This window comes from Haliotis cracherodii, unplaced genomic scaffold (assembly GCF_022045235.1).
Source record: "Haliotis cracherodii isolate W230 unplaced genomic scaffold, xgHalCrac1.p SCAF_7, whole genome shotgun sequence".
Lineage (NCBI taxonomy): Eukaryota > Metazoa > Mollusca > Gastropoda > Lepetellida > Haliotidae > Haliotis > Haliotis cracherodii.
The window spans coordinates 25409972-25424652 of NW_027266330.1; the positions used below are offsets into that span (position 1 = coordinate 25409972).

General features: G+C 41.4%; 1 protein-coding gene across 3 annotated transcripts in view; it reads left to right on the plus strand.

Annotated features, from left to right (window-relative positions):
* LOC139447622 (fibronectin type-III domain-containing protein 3A-like) overlaps window positions 1–14681 on the plus strand; it is a 179971-nt gene that overhangs the window by 88662 nt on the left and 76628 nt on the right. Inside the window, exon 1 of one of the 3 annotated variants that reach the window (XM_071229030.1) lies at window positions 2822–2903. The exons of the other annotated variants lie outside the window; for them this stretch is intronic. Coding sequence (XP_071085131.1) covers window positions 2825–2903 — 79 coding nt within the window. The 5' untranslated portion in view covers window positions 2822–2824. Of the gene's footprint in view, window positions 1–2821; window positions 2904–14681 lie in introns of those variants that run through there. 3 annotated transcript variants of the gene reach the window in all.

Consider the following 14681-nt stretch of genomic DNA (forward strand, 5'->3'; position numbering starts at 1 on the left):
TTACTACATCAGTGATGTTAGGACTCAATTTATCATGATGCAAACTGATTTTTTTCAATAATCTTCAGCAACCCATGCTTTCTGTAAAAGGCGACTAATGGGATCGGGTGGTCAGGCTTGCTTATTTGGTTGATGCATGTCACCGTATCCCAGTTGTGTAGATCATCCTCCTATATATCTCTGCCTCTGTCCACTCCCCAGTCTGCACCATCTCTGCCTCTGTCAGCCCTATATATCTCTGCCTCTGTCCACTCCCCAGTCTGCACCATCTCTGCCTCTGTCCACTCCCCAGTCTGCACCATCTCTGCCTCTGTCAGCCCTATATATCTCTGCCTCTGTCCACTCCCCAGTCTGCACCATCTCTGCCTCTGTCAGCCCTATATATCTCTGCCTCTGTCCACTCCCCAGTCTGCACCATCTCTGCCTCTGTCAGCCCTATATATCTCTGCCTCTGTCCACTCCCCAGTCTGCACCATCTCTGCCTCTGTCAGCCCTATATATCTCTGCCTCTGTCCACTCCCCAGTCTGCACCATCTCTGCCTCTGTCTACTCCCCAGTCTGCACCATCTCTGCCTCTGTCAGCCCTATATATCTCTGCCTCTGTCCACTCCCCAGTCTGCACCATCTCTGCCTCTGTCTACTCCCCAGTCTGCACCATCTCTGCCTCTGTCAGCCCTATATATCTCTGCCTCTGTCCACTCCCCAGTCTGCACCATCTCTGCCTCTGTCAGCCCTATATATCTCTGCCTCTGTCCACTCCCCAGTCTGCACCATCTCTGCCTCTGTCTACTCCCCAGTCTGCACCATCTCTGCCTCTGTCAGCCCTATATATCTCTGCCTCTGTCCACTCCCCAGTCTGCACCATCTCTGCCTCTGTCCACTCCCCAGTCTGCACCATCTCTGCCTCTGTCAGCCCTATATATCTCTGCCTCTGTCCACTCCCCAGTCTGCACCATCTCTGCCTCTGTCAGCCCTATATATCTCTGCCTCTGTCCACTCCCCAGTCTGCACCATCTCTGCCTCTGTCCACTCCCCAGTCTGCACCATCTCTGCCTCTGTCAGCCCTATATATCTCTGCCTCTGTCCACTCCCCAGTCTGCACCATCTCTGCCTCTGTCCACTCCCCAGTCTGCACCATCTCTGCCTCTGTCAGCCCTATATATCTCTGCCTCTGTCCACTCCCCAGTCTGCACCATCTCTGCCTCTGTCAGCCCTATATATCTCTGCCTCTGTCCACTCCCCAGTCTACACCATCTCTGCCTCTGTCAGCCCTATATATCTCTGCCTCTGTCCACTCCCCAGTCTGCACCATCTCTGCCTCTGTCAGCCCTATATATCTCTGCCTCTGTCCACTCCCCAGTCTGCACCATCTCTGCCTCTGTCAGCCCTATATATCTCTGCCTCTGTCCACTCCCCAGTCTGCACCATCTCTGCCTCTGTCTACTCCCCAGTCTGCACCATCTCTGCCTCTGTCAGCCCTATATATCTCTGCCTCTGTCCACTCCCCAGTCTGCACCATCTCTGCCTCTGTCTACTCCCCAGTCTGCACCATCTCTGCCTCTGTCAGCCCTATATATCTCTGCCTCTGTCCACTCCCCAGTCTGCACCATCTCTGCCTCTGTCAGCCCTATATATCTCTGCCTCTGTCCACTCCCCAGTCTGCACCATCTCTGCCTCTGTCTACTCCCCAGTCTGCACCATCTCTGCCTCTGTCAGCCCTATATATCTCTGCCTCTGTCCACTCCCCAGTCTGCACCATCTCTGCCTCTGTCCACTCCCCAGTCTGCACCATCTCTGCCTCTGTCAGCCCTATATATCTCTGCCTCTGTCCACTCCCCAGTCTGCACCATCTCTGCCTCTGTCTACTCCCCAGTCTGCACCATCTCTGCCTCTGTCAGCCCTATATATCTCTGCCTCTGTCCACTCCCCAGTCTGCACCATCTCTGCCTCTGTCAGCCCTATATATCTCTGCCTCTGTCCACTCCCCAGTCTGCACCATCTCTGCCTCTGTCAGCCCTATATATCTCTGCCTCTGTCCACTCCCCAGTCTGCACCATCTCTGCCTCTGTCAGCCCTATATATCTCTGCCTCTGTCCACTCCCCAGTCTGCACCATCTCTGCCTCTGTCAGCCCTATATATCTCTGCCTCTGTCCACTCCCCAGTCTGCACCATCTCTGCCTCTGTCAGCCCTATATATCTCTGCCTCTGTCCACTCCCCAGTCTGCACCATCTCTGCCTCTGTCAGCCCTATAATAAGAGCCCATATGCAGACCTAATGAGTAAAATGTGTGTAAATTAATGCCAGAACACCAGCTAGATGTGTGTTAACTCAGCTTTAGAAACTGGCACAGGTCCGAAGGCCCCTTCGAAAATTCTCATTGGTTAATGTTTCCATTAAAGCAGACAAGAAGCTTGGAAGATATTCCTATATATGTCAACGTTATTTTAAGAAAGAATCTGACATTTTTTGTATTCATTCAAGAATATTTGGTCAGCCTTATTTTTTTATTGTTGTCATTCATGCCCTGGAAAAAAGGATCTTTTCTTTTTCTTGTATAAGTTGTGTATTTTCACAACTGACCTTGAGCAGTACGAGGGGCTGTATCACATAAAGCATGCTGAGTTCTTTCCTAAAGGAGGAACAGTTTAAAACAACAGCTACAACAGTACCTCTAGTGTTGCAAGATAAAGTTAATGATATTCATAAGTGTGAGTTCACCTCTTGACCTCCTTGTACATGGAGATGTTGAAGTGATCAGCAGGCTGCTAATGAAACTGGGGTAATTGTGGCAGTAATTACACTGTGGTCCTTGGCTGGGCAACATGGAGGATACTTTGGAGGAGAAAGCTGGCTGTTTCTGTTACATTGCTATACAACAACTGCCTCTTGGCGCCGAGAATTGTAAGCATCAACTCACTTCTGTCATGTCTGTGTTCTTATACCTGTGGGGGCAGTCGGATAGCCTAGTGGTTAAAGCGTTCGCTCGTCACGCCGAAGACCCGGGTTCGATTCCCGACATGGGTACAATGTGTGAAGCCCATTTCTGGTGACCCCCGCCGTGATATTGCTGGAATATTGCTAAAAACGGTGTAAAACCAAACTCACTCACTCTTATACATGTGTAACATTAGAGCAGTGTTAGGTATCAATGCTAGCCCACAGGCCTGAGTCTAGTAAAATTTCAAATGGCAACTGAAGTAGAAGACCACATGTATTGCTGACTTTGAATTTTCTTGCCTGAATGACATGCACTGGAATATTGCATAACAGTCATGACATGTGGTTATTTGTGGTTCAAAACACTATGGTTTGTCAGTACTTGTTGTCACCAGGGCCCGCTTGCACAAAGCGATCTTAGCGCTAAGATGATCGTAACTCCCATTATTTAACATAGGCTTACAATAGTTGTAGCGATAAGATCGCTTTGTGCAAGTGGGCCCAGGAGACAACACCCACTTTTCCTCTGCCCAGTAGTGTAACAATTTTAAGTTGAGGTAACGTCATCAGGACGAGTAAATGTTTCTCACTGCAACACTGCAGGGCTAATGAAGCTTTCATATCAAGTTCTAACACTTCCTTAGGGCTAAACTGTGTAGCCAACATTCCATTTCATTGTATTATCGATTGAAAACAAAATGTGTTGAAATATTTTTTCCTCATCAATTTTCAAATATCAATTAATGCCTTTTTTCAGCTTGTAGGATGTGTGTAAAGGTTTTGATTTATGGTTAATCGATTTCTGTTTGTTTCACTTTTTGAAAATATGATTCCCTTTGAAATAAAGTATTTATTTACTGATCTGGATGGAATCTGTCATGAGTCATACCAAGTTATCTATCTTAAATTGCCTCAAACGTATTGGCAATAGGTTAGTGAAAACAATCTCTCTGCTGAGTAAAAAGCTCTGGAGAAAGATGAATCAGTTATAATTATGATTTATAGTCCATCTGTTTCTGAGATGAAAAAGAAAATAATAAAACATCAGAAATGATATTAATTTTTTCATCAAAATGAGACCAATTCATACTCTGTGTCCTCACATAGAAAATAAATCTGAATGAAAAACAAATGCCTAATTTGGTGTAGCCTAAGACAGGTTAATGACAGCATGGTACAACCTCTCATCATTTTTCTGTGTGCAGAGTTAGGCAGATGAACATGTAATCACAAGTGTGATAATATCGTCAGAACCACAAGCTTCAAACTCACTCTAGAAGCATAAAAATGGGAGTCCTAACTAAATGTTAAGAGACTTCCGAGACGAAGATTTTTGAGTTTGGCTCTGCAATTCACAGGCTAAGATATATGCGATAGACACACATTGTTGTCAGGTTGGTGTGCGTTGTGTTAGACACGTGTGCATGTAATTAAACCGAAGGTAATATGCTTCCCCCTGCAGCGCTAGGAATGGTCAATCAAGTGCTGCTTCCTGCAGCACAGATAATTATCCATGTTTCTGTCAGTGTAATCAACTGATTTTGACAATGGCGAAGTATTGTTTATAAGGCTGTGAGTTGGTATCACTTGGCCCTGACATCTGTGGAGGTGGTGGTGGGGAGACTGATAACGTGGGTCTTTCTTAGCAGGGAGTTTGCTAGATATCCTCTTGTCATAGATAAGTGATGGGAGTCTTAAGTGCATAGATTGAGCAGGGTCAAAGTTTTTCTTTGTTGGAGGATTACCCATTCTAGGATGTAGAAGGACGTTAATATCAGCCTTTTTTTTTTGTACTTATAGGGGATTTTCAGCCTGGACTACATTTCCAGGAAACTTTAAATAGGCTTTGCTGTTAAGTCACAGGGCTATCATTTACAATGTCAGGTCTATGCAGGATCTAGTAACCAGGGTTAGAAACTAACAGTTTTTGTCCACTAGTCCTTATAATGATAACATATAGCAAAACCCTTAAAATGCGCCAATATCTGCTAGCCCTTAGGATACCTTTACTATTGGGCAGTTTGGTAAGGACTACAGGACTAGTGCCAATTTCTAACGCTATCCACTAGGCTGGAGGCTTAAGTCAGTCTCTTGTACAGACCTTGAAACAATAATATTCAGAAACTGCCAAGAAAGTCTACAACACTTTGGCAAGTTTAGCTTTCATCGGTATTGGCTTATTTCTATTATATATTAAATGACAAAAACAAATCTCAAAATATTTTCATTTCTGAGACTAAATGTTAGTCAATGGCTAATGCTGTTGACTGCAATACTTATGGTGAAATTAAAGACAACTTGCCCTGCTCTGACAAACATCAATTAATCAAAACATAAAGGTATTAAATATTCTCCCTTGCAGACAGTGCAGTATTCTTTGTCCCACTTAATTGTAGAGGTGTGACAATGTGGGGTCGCGATACGATACATCTTCCAATACTAAGGGTGTGATATGATTTGTATCCCAATACAGTACTTTGCTTTCATAAGTTGATATTCTTTCTTTTTGCAGGTGAATCACAGCCCTGAATCATTTGTTTGTAATTTTCAGACGTTTAAGATGGGATATTGTAGGGTAGCAGAGGGCACTGTGAATGTTATTCTATTTGTAGCCAAATGATATATACTAGAGAATCTATGTAAGCTGGTTGTTGAACAGTTTCTGTTTTTATTCACAGGTTTTTACTCCAATATAACTTGTAATGTAGACTAACATTTAGTCTCTGAAATCTTTAGTCATGTGATATACTGTTTAATGACAGAAATAATCTAGAACTATATGGTGACACTACAAGTTGCTAATGTTCACATTTCTTTCTGACTATGCACCCATTCCTTCTGACTTTTATATGTTTGAATTAAGATAAAACTTTAGTCAACTTCAGTGTATGCAGGACCAGATCGTTTTATACGTATATCTAAATACATTTTGTCCAGGGCTACGGTCAAGCTATTCCCATTCGGACATTTTGTACCTATCTCTTGAGACCTTCAGCAGGTACCTTGGTAGGGTCGGGTAATGGAGGTGAGTGCCCGGGTAGTAAATTTGGACTCGTCCTGGCCCGATATTGTATCATAGGCGTCGTATCAGGATACAAAACTATCGCTGTATTGTTAAACTGTTACTTATTGAATTAACTAATCACTCCCAAGAACAATCACAAGCCCTGATGTATTCTCTTTCGATGTCCTGGCGATAATCTGTAAGCATAAAGACTTCATACCATTATAAAATTAAGTGTGGCCTTGACTTTATTTTGAACAGTGTTGTGGAATTAAGTGTTGTATATGTCCTTTAATGGAAAATATGTTACCTGCTATTGTTTCAAGCAAAGTGATTTGACCTGGTTTGTTTCTAACTTCGGTTGGGATCGGAGTTTCACTTGGTTCCCAGCAAAGTATGATGGTCAGAAGAGGTGACTAAATGGATCGGGTTGTAGGGCTTAGTTTATAGTGGTTGACAGACATTGGATTGTTGCTCATGATATCAATCACTGGATGTCTGGCCCATACTCGATTATATACCGGCCCTGGTCTTGTAGCATATCTGATAGTAATAATTTAATGCTTGATGGTTTCAGCATGAGTTATTTGTTGTTTGCCGATGACTTCGTACTATTTTCATGGGTGTACCTCTAGAATATATGGAGTTTTCTCATAAAGGGTCCATATCAGAAAATTCCTACAGTGAACCCTGTGGGGGGAGGGATTGGATGGACTGGATGGATGGATGGATGGATGGATGGATCATAATGTTTTGTCATTTAGATATTGCATCTGTTCCTTAATGGAGTGTTTTTCTGCAATAAATATTATCTTATCTTATAAGGGCTGTGTTTTGGCCTTGATTTTGTATTGCATTATATTGCCAATTTACATTTTCATGAGTTAATCAGAGTTATACCCTGTATTAATGTCAGATACCATCAAGCTCCTTCCCAGCTCTTGACACCTTCGTTATACTCTCGGTATAGAGAGCTCCCCGGACAGGCTATCGCTGTGAGGAGCTTGATAGTCGCAATGTGTCATCCAAATTTATGAAAAGATCGTCAGAGGCAAGTTGTATCAGAAAGATACTATTTTCCATCTCCATATTGATTAGGAACACATAAATATTCTTACAGTCAAGTCCCGTTAATCCAACATGGTTGGTTGCATATGATTATGTCGGATTAACGATTATGTCGAATAAACGAAATTAAGTAGTATCAATGTTCGTGATCGAAAATTGGACAGCTGCACGATAGATAATGATACAAACATGGAATAAAAAAATAGAAATGCAATATTCATATTTTTGTATTACATTGTTAACGGAATATGTTTTCTAATCATGCAACCTCTAAAGCTCAACACAAAACAACTGTTACGGACTGTATGACTTATTCAAAATACTTTAAAAAGCTTTCTAAATGGCTAAAGTTGACTTCCTGTTAGTCATTTCATTGGTCGGTCGGTCATAGTTCGCGAAAAGTTGTTCTGACATGACCTGTAATGGGATGTCCTTGGCGATAGCGAGAACTTGTATCTGATTTTAATGATATTGAGGTAATCTAAGCATGTGATTGATCCTGTTGTCTTTATTTAAAGCATTATTTGTTTATTGTTAAGTTTAATATGCAGCCATCAGCCGACCCGTCTCGTATCAAAACACGGGCTGTGTACTCACGGGCAGATTACCACGGAGTATGCTGATCACTGTGTTGGATTAACAAGACTGATGAGTGATTTCAGTAATTTGTTGCAAATTAGGGGTGTCGGAGTCGGAGTGCGAGACTGTCGGATTAACGGGTCTAAATAGCACTGATTTAATCGGTTCCCATCATTACTGTCAGATTAACGAGGGTCGGATTAACGAGACTTGACTGTATTTATATTTGCCCAAATATATTGCTACATTTACAAACATATCGTAATACGTATTGCTGAAGATTTGCACCACAATATACCGGTGTACCGGTAATACCACACGCCCTTATTATCTTATCTTATAGCTGGAATATGGGTGAGTTTGGGTGTTCCACAATAACCAAGCTAAGAGTGGATTGCTTCTTTAAAAGAATAATCTGTTTGTATCTGGCCGAAATTATAGTGGTAAGAGAAGACAGTTTGTCCGGCATATGTGTAACTTGCCAGTCAACATGTGTTCACTGATGCACACTGTAATTTGGATATAAACGTTGTCAATAGCTCTGCAGAGTAAATGTATACAGGAAACTGCCTTGATAGCTGGCAGGAAATACAATGTGGGTATTTCCGATTCAGGGAATATTCTCAAGTAGACATATACTTATTGAGATCTGTTCTATTGTGTCAGAGGTGGAGAGGTCACGATCCTTGTTAGTAACACGTGGGCAAGCTGTACTTCATTCATATGCATTGATTTCGATTGTAATATCAGGTTTTTTGGTCGTGGAGAGTAGGTGGATGGGTGCCTGTGAGTGCGATTGACTCATAAGAGTTTCTAAGGCTCGGGACCTGCTCCACACTGAAGTACCTGTTGCTATTACATGTGGTGGTGGTGAGGTGAAATGGGGTTTAACGTCGCACCAAGATTTTTGCACTTCTATAGCGACATGCATGTACGTGTGTGTGTGTGTGTGGCTGCTTGTACTTGTCCGGACTGATGCCGATTTATAGTGCTAGCTCATTGAGGTGCCATGCCGCAGTTTAACATGAATACCCCACTCAGACACAGTATACTGACCCCGAGCCAACCAGTCCTTGTTTTAGCCCCTTAATTCTGAGCGCCAGACAGGGTAACAACAAGTACCATCTTTGAACGTCTTTTGGTATAACGCGGCCGGGGATCGAACCCCGGACCTTCTGCTCTCCGGGCGGACGCTCTACCACGAGACCACGGAGGCAGTCTGTTACATGTGGTGTGTCCCAAGGTGACTCTGTTCACCCAGCAGCAAATGGGTACCCAGTAGGATGAGATGGCAATGTGATTGTTAACCACCTCACAAGCAGCATGGGTTGTATGGTCTCCAGGGAGCTGAGAATTCATTAACTGTAAACTAGAATTGTGATAATTGTTAAAAAAGCTTGACATGAAGGGTTTTTGCCATTTAGTCAATTGTTTCCCCTGATCTATTATGAGTTGCACTGTCCTGTTCTTTAAGGTGTGAGCCCTTGTCAGTGGGAAGAATGCACAAAGCCCTGGTGAATTTGGCCTTTAATTAAGTGCTATTGAAAAGTTCCTGTTGGCTGTGTGGGATGTAGCTTGGCTGCTGGGTGACATAGGTGAAGGAATTCATTTCATGTAATTATGTGAGGAATGTGGTTAATGCAGCTATATTGCACATGTACTATAATACAAGAACCGTAGCAGCTCCTAAACATGGTTGGAATAATATCCTTAGATTGCAAAGTGCAGTATCATGATCTCACATCAAAGATCTGGACAATCATTCATGATTATGTCAGCACATTATTGTTGTTATTATAGGCGGGGATGGGGTAGCCGAGGTGTTTGCTTGTCACACCAATTGCAGAACTGGCCCACAGCAACCCATGCTTGCCGTAAATGGCAACTATACTTGTCATAAGAGGCGACTAACGGGATCGGGTGGTCAGGCTTGCTGACTTGTTTGATACATGTCATTGTATCCTAGCTGCGTAGGTCAATGCTTGTGATGTCAATCACTGGATTATTTGGTCCAGACTTGATTATTTACAAACTTCCGTCATATAGTTGGAGTATTGTTGAGTGCAGGGTTAAAGAACCAACCAACAAACAAAGCCCTGGTTCGATATCCAACATGGTACAAAGTGTGAAGCCCTGTTTATATTGTTCTTGCCGTGACATTGCTGCATTATTGATAAAAGCAGTGTAAAACCACCCTCACTCACTCATTAAGTGCATTAAAAATTGATTCATTCACTACTTCATGTATGGAAATGTTAAAATTTCTATAAGTTGATTGTATCTTGTCATATTTCAAATCCGACCACCCACACGCGACCCTCGGATCAGTTCCAATGTTTCAACACAAACACGACTACTCAAACCCCCAACAACTCCATCCCGACACCCCATCATCATCACCCGCAAAACAACCTCCACATCACGTATGTACCTTCCCACAGAGACGGCGAAGGTCTATACAAAATGATTATTTTTGCTGTTCATTTGAGATATGAATATACGTGAATCTTCTTGAACGTCCGAAATAATTATTCTTTTGATTCAAAATCTATATCAGTATTGATTCATCTCAACCTCATTTTGAATCACACTTTGTCCAAGAAAGGAGTGTTTTTGTAAGTCATTCAGAAATTTCGAACTTCAAAAACAGCAACCAACCACGAGAGCGCTGTGAAGCATTCTAACCCTCCTACACAATGGTGTTTAAGGATTTTCCAATGAAAGGTTTTTGATTGTTTTTTCTGTATAACATTTTCTCAGTGTCCTTTACTCAATCGCAATAAAGCTGACTTCACCAAAAATGGTTTGCATTTTGTCTTGCAAATTTGATTCTAAAACATGTAATCGGCTGAAATGTCATGCATGTTAAATTTTGGAAATGTCAAAAGTTAAGTGTGCTGATGAATGGAGTTGGAATGTAGATTACTTGATTGTCTGTCTTTTCTAGGTAGGAAATTAACACGCCTGGTGGATTTCAGTAGCGAGGTAAATGCTTTATCGTCAGTATTTCCCGTGAGTTGAGTGGGCAATGGTGGATCTCGCTTTGGATGAGCAATAGCGATACGTCATATATTACATATATCAAAAAAATATTTGCATTGGAAGTAATTGTTTCAGTTACATGTATTTAAGTAGACTGATACTTAGTCTGTGAAAACATTTCTTTAAATAAATTGGAATTTCTTGTTCTGCTGTTTTCATATGTGGAATCAAGGAAACTAGACATAGTTTAGCTTGATCTAGACTTGCCAAGGCTTTTTAGAACTAAAAATTCCACAGTCATGACACAGGACAAGTACTTGAGAATTAAATGTACATTATTGTTTTGTTTTTATTTGTTTTAAACATATTTTATTAATATTAAAAGGTCAAATGGATGAGGCAAAAGTCATTGTACAACTTTCCATCAACATGTATACAGACCGCGGACAAGTGTAATTATTGAAATATAAAACATGCATAAAAAGTGTGATACAATACATTATTGCTAAATGTTAACATATTATGAAAAGAAAATCTTCTGTCACATTTTTGACAATATTATATCATATTTTGTAGTATTTTTGAAGCAGGTATGAGTACTCACCTTGGAACGTCATAATTAAAGAGTAAAAGAAGTTAAAATCCATTATTTAAACACAATATTTTGGTTGAGGGCCTAGCACCTTTATGAAGCAAGTATGAATACTTGTCTCGGAACGTCATAAAAGAAGATCAAATCCATGTCAATCCTATCTTCATTGATCCAAGGGCTTCTAAATAGGAGGGACATGGAAGAGACATAACTCATAATACCCCAGAAATTCCAGTCTAGTTGGGCAAGGGTGGAAACTGGACATATGTAGCCAGTTAACTCCCTTGCCTGGGGAAGATGTTGTCAATCCTGTCTTCACTGATGCTACGGCTTCTAAATGCACCTGAAAGATATTTCGATGTCTCAGAAAGAGTTTCCAAATTAATTCCATTGTTTCTTGTGATCACCATGCCAACCGGAGACAGTGCCTCGGCATCAGTAATGTATGCAGTGGATACATGCAAATGGACACTGAGGCTGACATCTTGGATTTGCCCTCCCAGCAATTACCATGTTTGCATTCCCCAAATACATTTCAGCTGGGTGTACTTGTAGATTTGGGAGGAGGTCTCATTGTTTACTGTTACCGGACACCCTAGGAGGTATCAGGGATAATTAGCCAGCAGATAACTAAGTGTGAGTGACTGGGTTTGTGTTCCACACATGAGAGCTTGTTGTTGCCCTTGCTGTAATTGACAACCATTAGTGCTATGTCAAATTATGCAATGCTCCAATTTCGTCTCAGAGAGGACAGAAGTTAATTGAATAGGATCATGCTATTGTTTATTTAGGTATAAAAAAGAACATTCACTTTCAGATAATGATATCACTTGGCTAGAAATTAGATCGTTTGGCAGATGTGTTGCAGATTCAGTAATGGGAGCTTATCAGAAAATGCAACATTCTTAGATGAACTATTTCAGTTTGGAATGGCAAAAAGGAAAATCAATGAAAGTTGTCAGTTTTGTTGAAAGTCTTCTTTTTAAAGACTGCTGCAAAATATTCATAAGGGCAGCCTGTATCTGTGACCACTAAGAGTCAGAAGACGGAGTCTAGTAAAAAAATGTTGTTTTTTTTGTCTAGTAAGCTTATGTAGCTAACAACATTCATCTCAGACTAAACTCATTTTAAGTGAGTGTTGTGAGCTTGATGAAATGTTGCTGGAGACACATAGATTTGGTTTCCAATGTTACATCCATGTTGGGAATCGAACCCAGCCCTCATCACGATGACACTTTGACCACTTTGATCTTTGAGACGACACACTGACCACTAGGCTAGCCAACTGTCAAATCATTTTTGTGTGTGTGATAACTGTCATATAGCCAGAAGCCGAAACAACAATATTATATATATTTCAAGCCCTGATCATCTGCACACACTTTACATTTTAGTCAGTGGTTCTCTTCAGGCAAATGGAATTTCACATGTGGGGATACCTGGGACATCTTTCAACTTTGGTTTTGTCTTTTTTCTCCCCGTTTTTGTAAACCCCTTCTCAAAAGCCTATCATCTTGTGCCTGACTGTCACTGTTGCTGAACGCTGGAGAACAAGAAGTACTCTGTGAACGCCAATCTGTTTTCTCTCTCTACAAGGTTGTTGTCTTTCACAGTCAGAGACTCCAGCAGGGGTATTTTTCCAAGAAGTTTCGTGACAATTAGTGTCAAAATTTAGAGTAATTGTGCTTGTTTTTACCATTTTTGTGTTCAAATTGTATTTTCACATTGCCTAGAGGTTTTGAAGAGTTTTAATATTAGCTCCCTGGCAAAGCAGTTTGGACATATCTGTGGCGTGTTTTAAAAGGAAAAGATACATGATTTAAAAGATTTGCCCCCTGGTTTTAGAACATTGATCTCTGCATATTTTACTGTCGGTCCATCTGTTATCATATTAGCGTCGGGGGCAAGTGGTGCTGTTGCTATTTGCAGGCTTTGCAATTTCTGCCATGGAATCCAGTTTTACTTGACTTGTTTGATGTAGAGGTTTGTTTCCAAAACGCCTAAAAAATAGCAGTTGATTATTTGTTGACAACACTATGTGCTGCATGTATCTCAGTCTGGTGGGGAGAGTGTACCTTTTAGTTCGTTTGCAATGTGTGAAGCCAAATTTCCGCCATGGTATTGCTGCAAAATTGCTAAAATCAGCGTAAAACCATACTCACTCGCTCTACCCAGCCATAGCTTGGTGAAGTGGATACGATGTGATGATATTATTCTTGCAAGTTGAATAGAAATGAAATATATTTCAGCAGAAAGGGAGAAAGCAATATACTTAATGTTATAACTCTTGTCAAGTTTTGTCAAGTGCTATTTCTTCACGTTAGTTCAATCGGCCCAAAACATTACAGATGAAACAACTCGGCCCAGAGGGACAGACATTGATAATAACCTGCGGAATTATTTTCAGATTGCATGTTTTCTAAACCATGTGAACATGATATTGATATGAGAAAAGATCAGTTTTAATTCATGAGCATCATTGATGTAAAAGTATTTTTTCGATAATGTTATGATTGGAAACATATGATATTCCAGAGATTCCTGGCAAAACTTCACTTCAGTATTTTGGAGGAATTGGCTTAAAGTGTTATGTAGCGAGCTTAGCGAGAGTGAACTTTATGGTTAGCTAGAAATGATTCATAACTCCTCTTTGTGCTCTGATGTTGCTAGTATTTAAACCTGGGTCACTGAGAGGATGAAACTGATGAATGCATCACTCACTCACCGGAGAAAGTTCAGTGGTTTTAGTTAAGGCACCACGGAAGTGACTTACTGTGCCAAATTGAAGCTTATTAGACAAGCCAGTGTACAAAGCAAAGCATTAGCCCTTTGATACAAGAACATTATGGCATAGTATCATTATCCTTGGGTCTTCACAGCTATCAAGCCACATTTTCATGGCTGAGCGATCCTAAAGATGATGATTTCACAGTGGGTTTTAGTGCATAGGAAGTGGCTGGCTGACCTCGGTGGTTTTTATCAACAAGTGGGCCAGGCCACATGGTCCATCTTGGCTGGGAGGAATATAAACACCATCAGTTTAGATGCTGACTGAACTGGAGGGGTGTAGATCTCTCAGCACAGACAGAGGGGCCCTGGCATCCAGTTACACTGCAAACTTGCAGGGCCAGCAGACTGCTTCCCCCTCATCTGCCTTCTCCATTATAACACCTCCTCACTATAGCGCTTGTCTTGTTATGTAAGCCTGTTTTAACTCTTCTGTTATTGTTGCCATGTATTGTGTACCTTGAAGCAAGGTGGTGGAGACTTAAGCTGATTCTCTGACCCTGCTCAGGGGAAAATGAGAAACACATGTGTCGTAATAATGGGGAAGTAACATTGGATTTGAGAATGAAGCGTGGAAATCCCAAGATGTTGTTTATTTTCTTTTATAAGAACAGGGTTGACTCTAGAAAGAATTTCAGCTGCCCCGTAGACTGAGTAATGCTGTACATATGGTTGCAGTTTGGATCGAAAAATTGTGGTAGAAAAAGTAAATGAGATTTTGGAGTGGTGG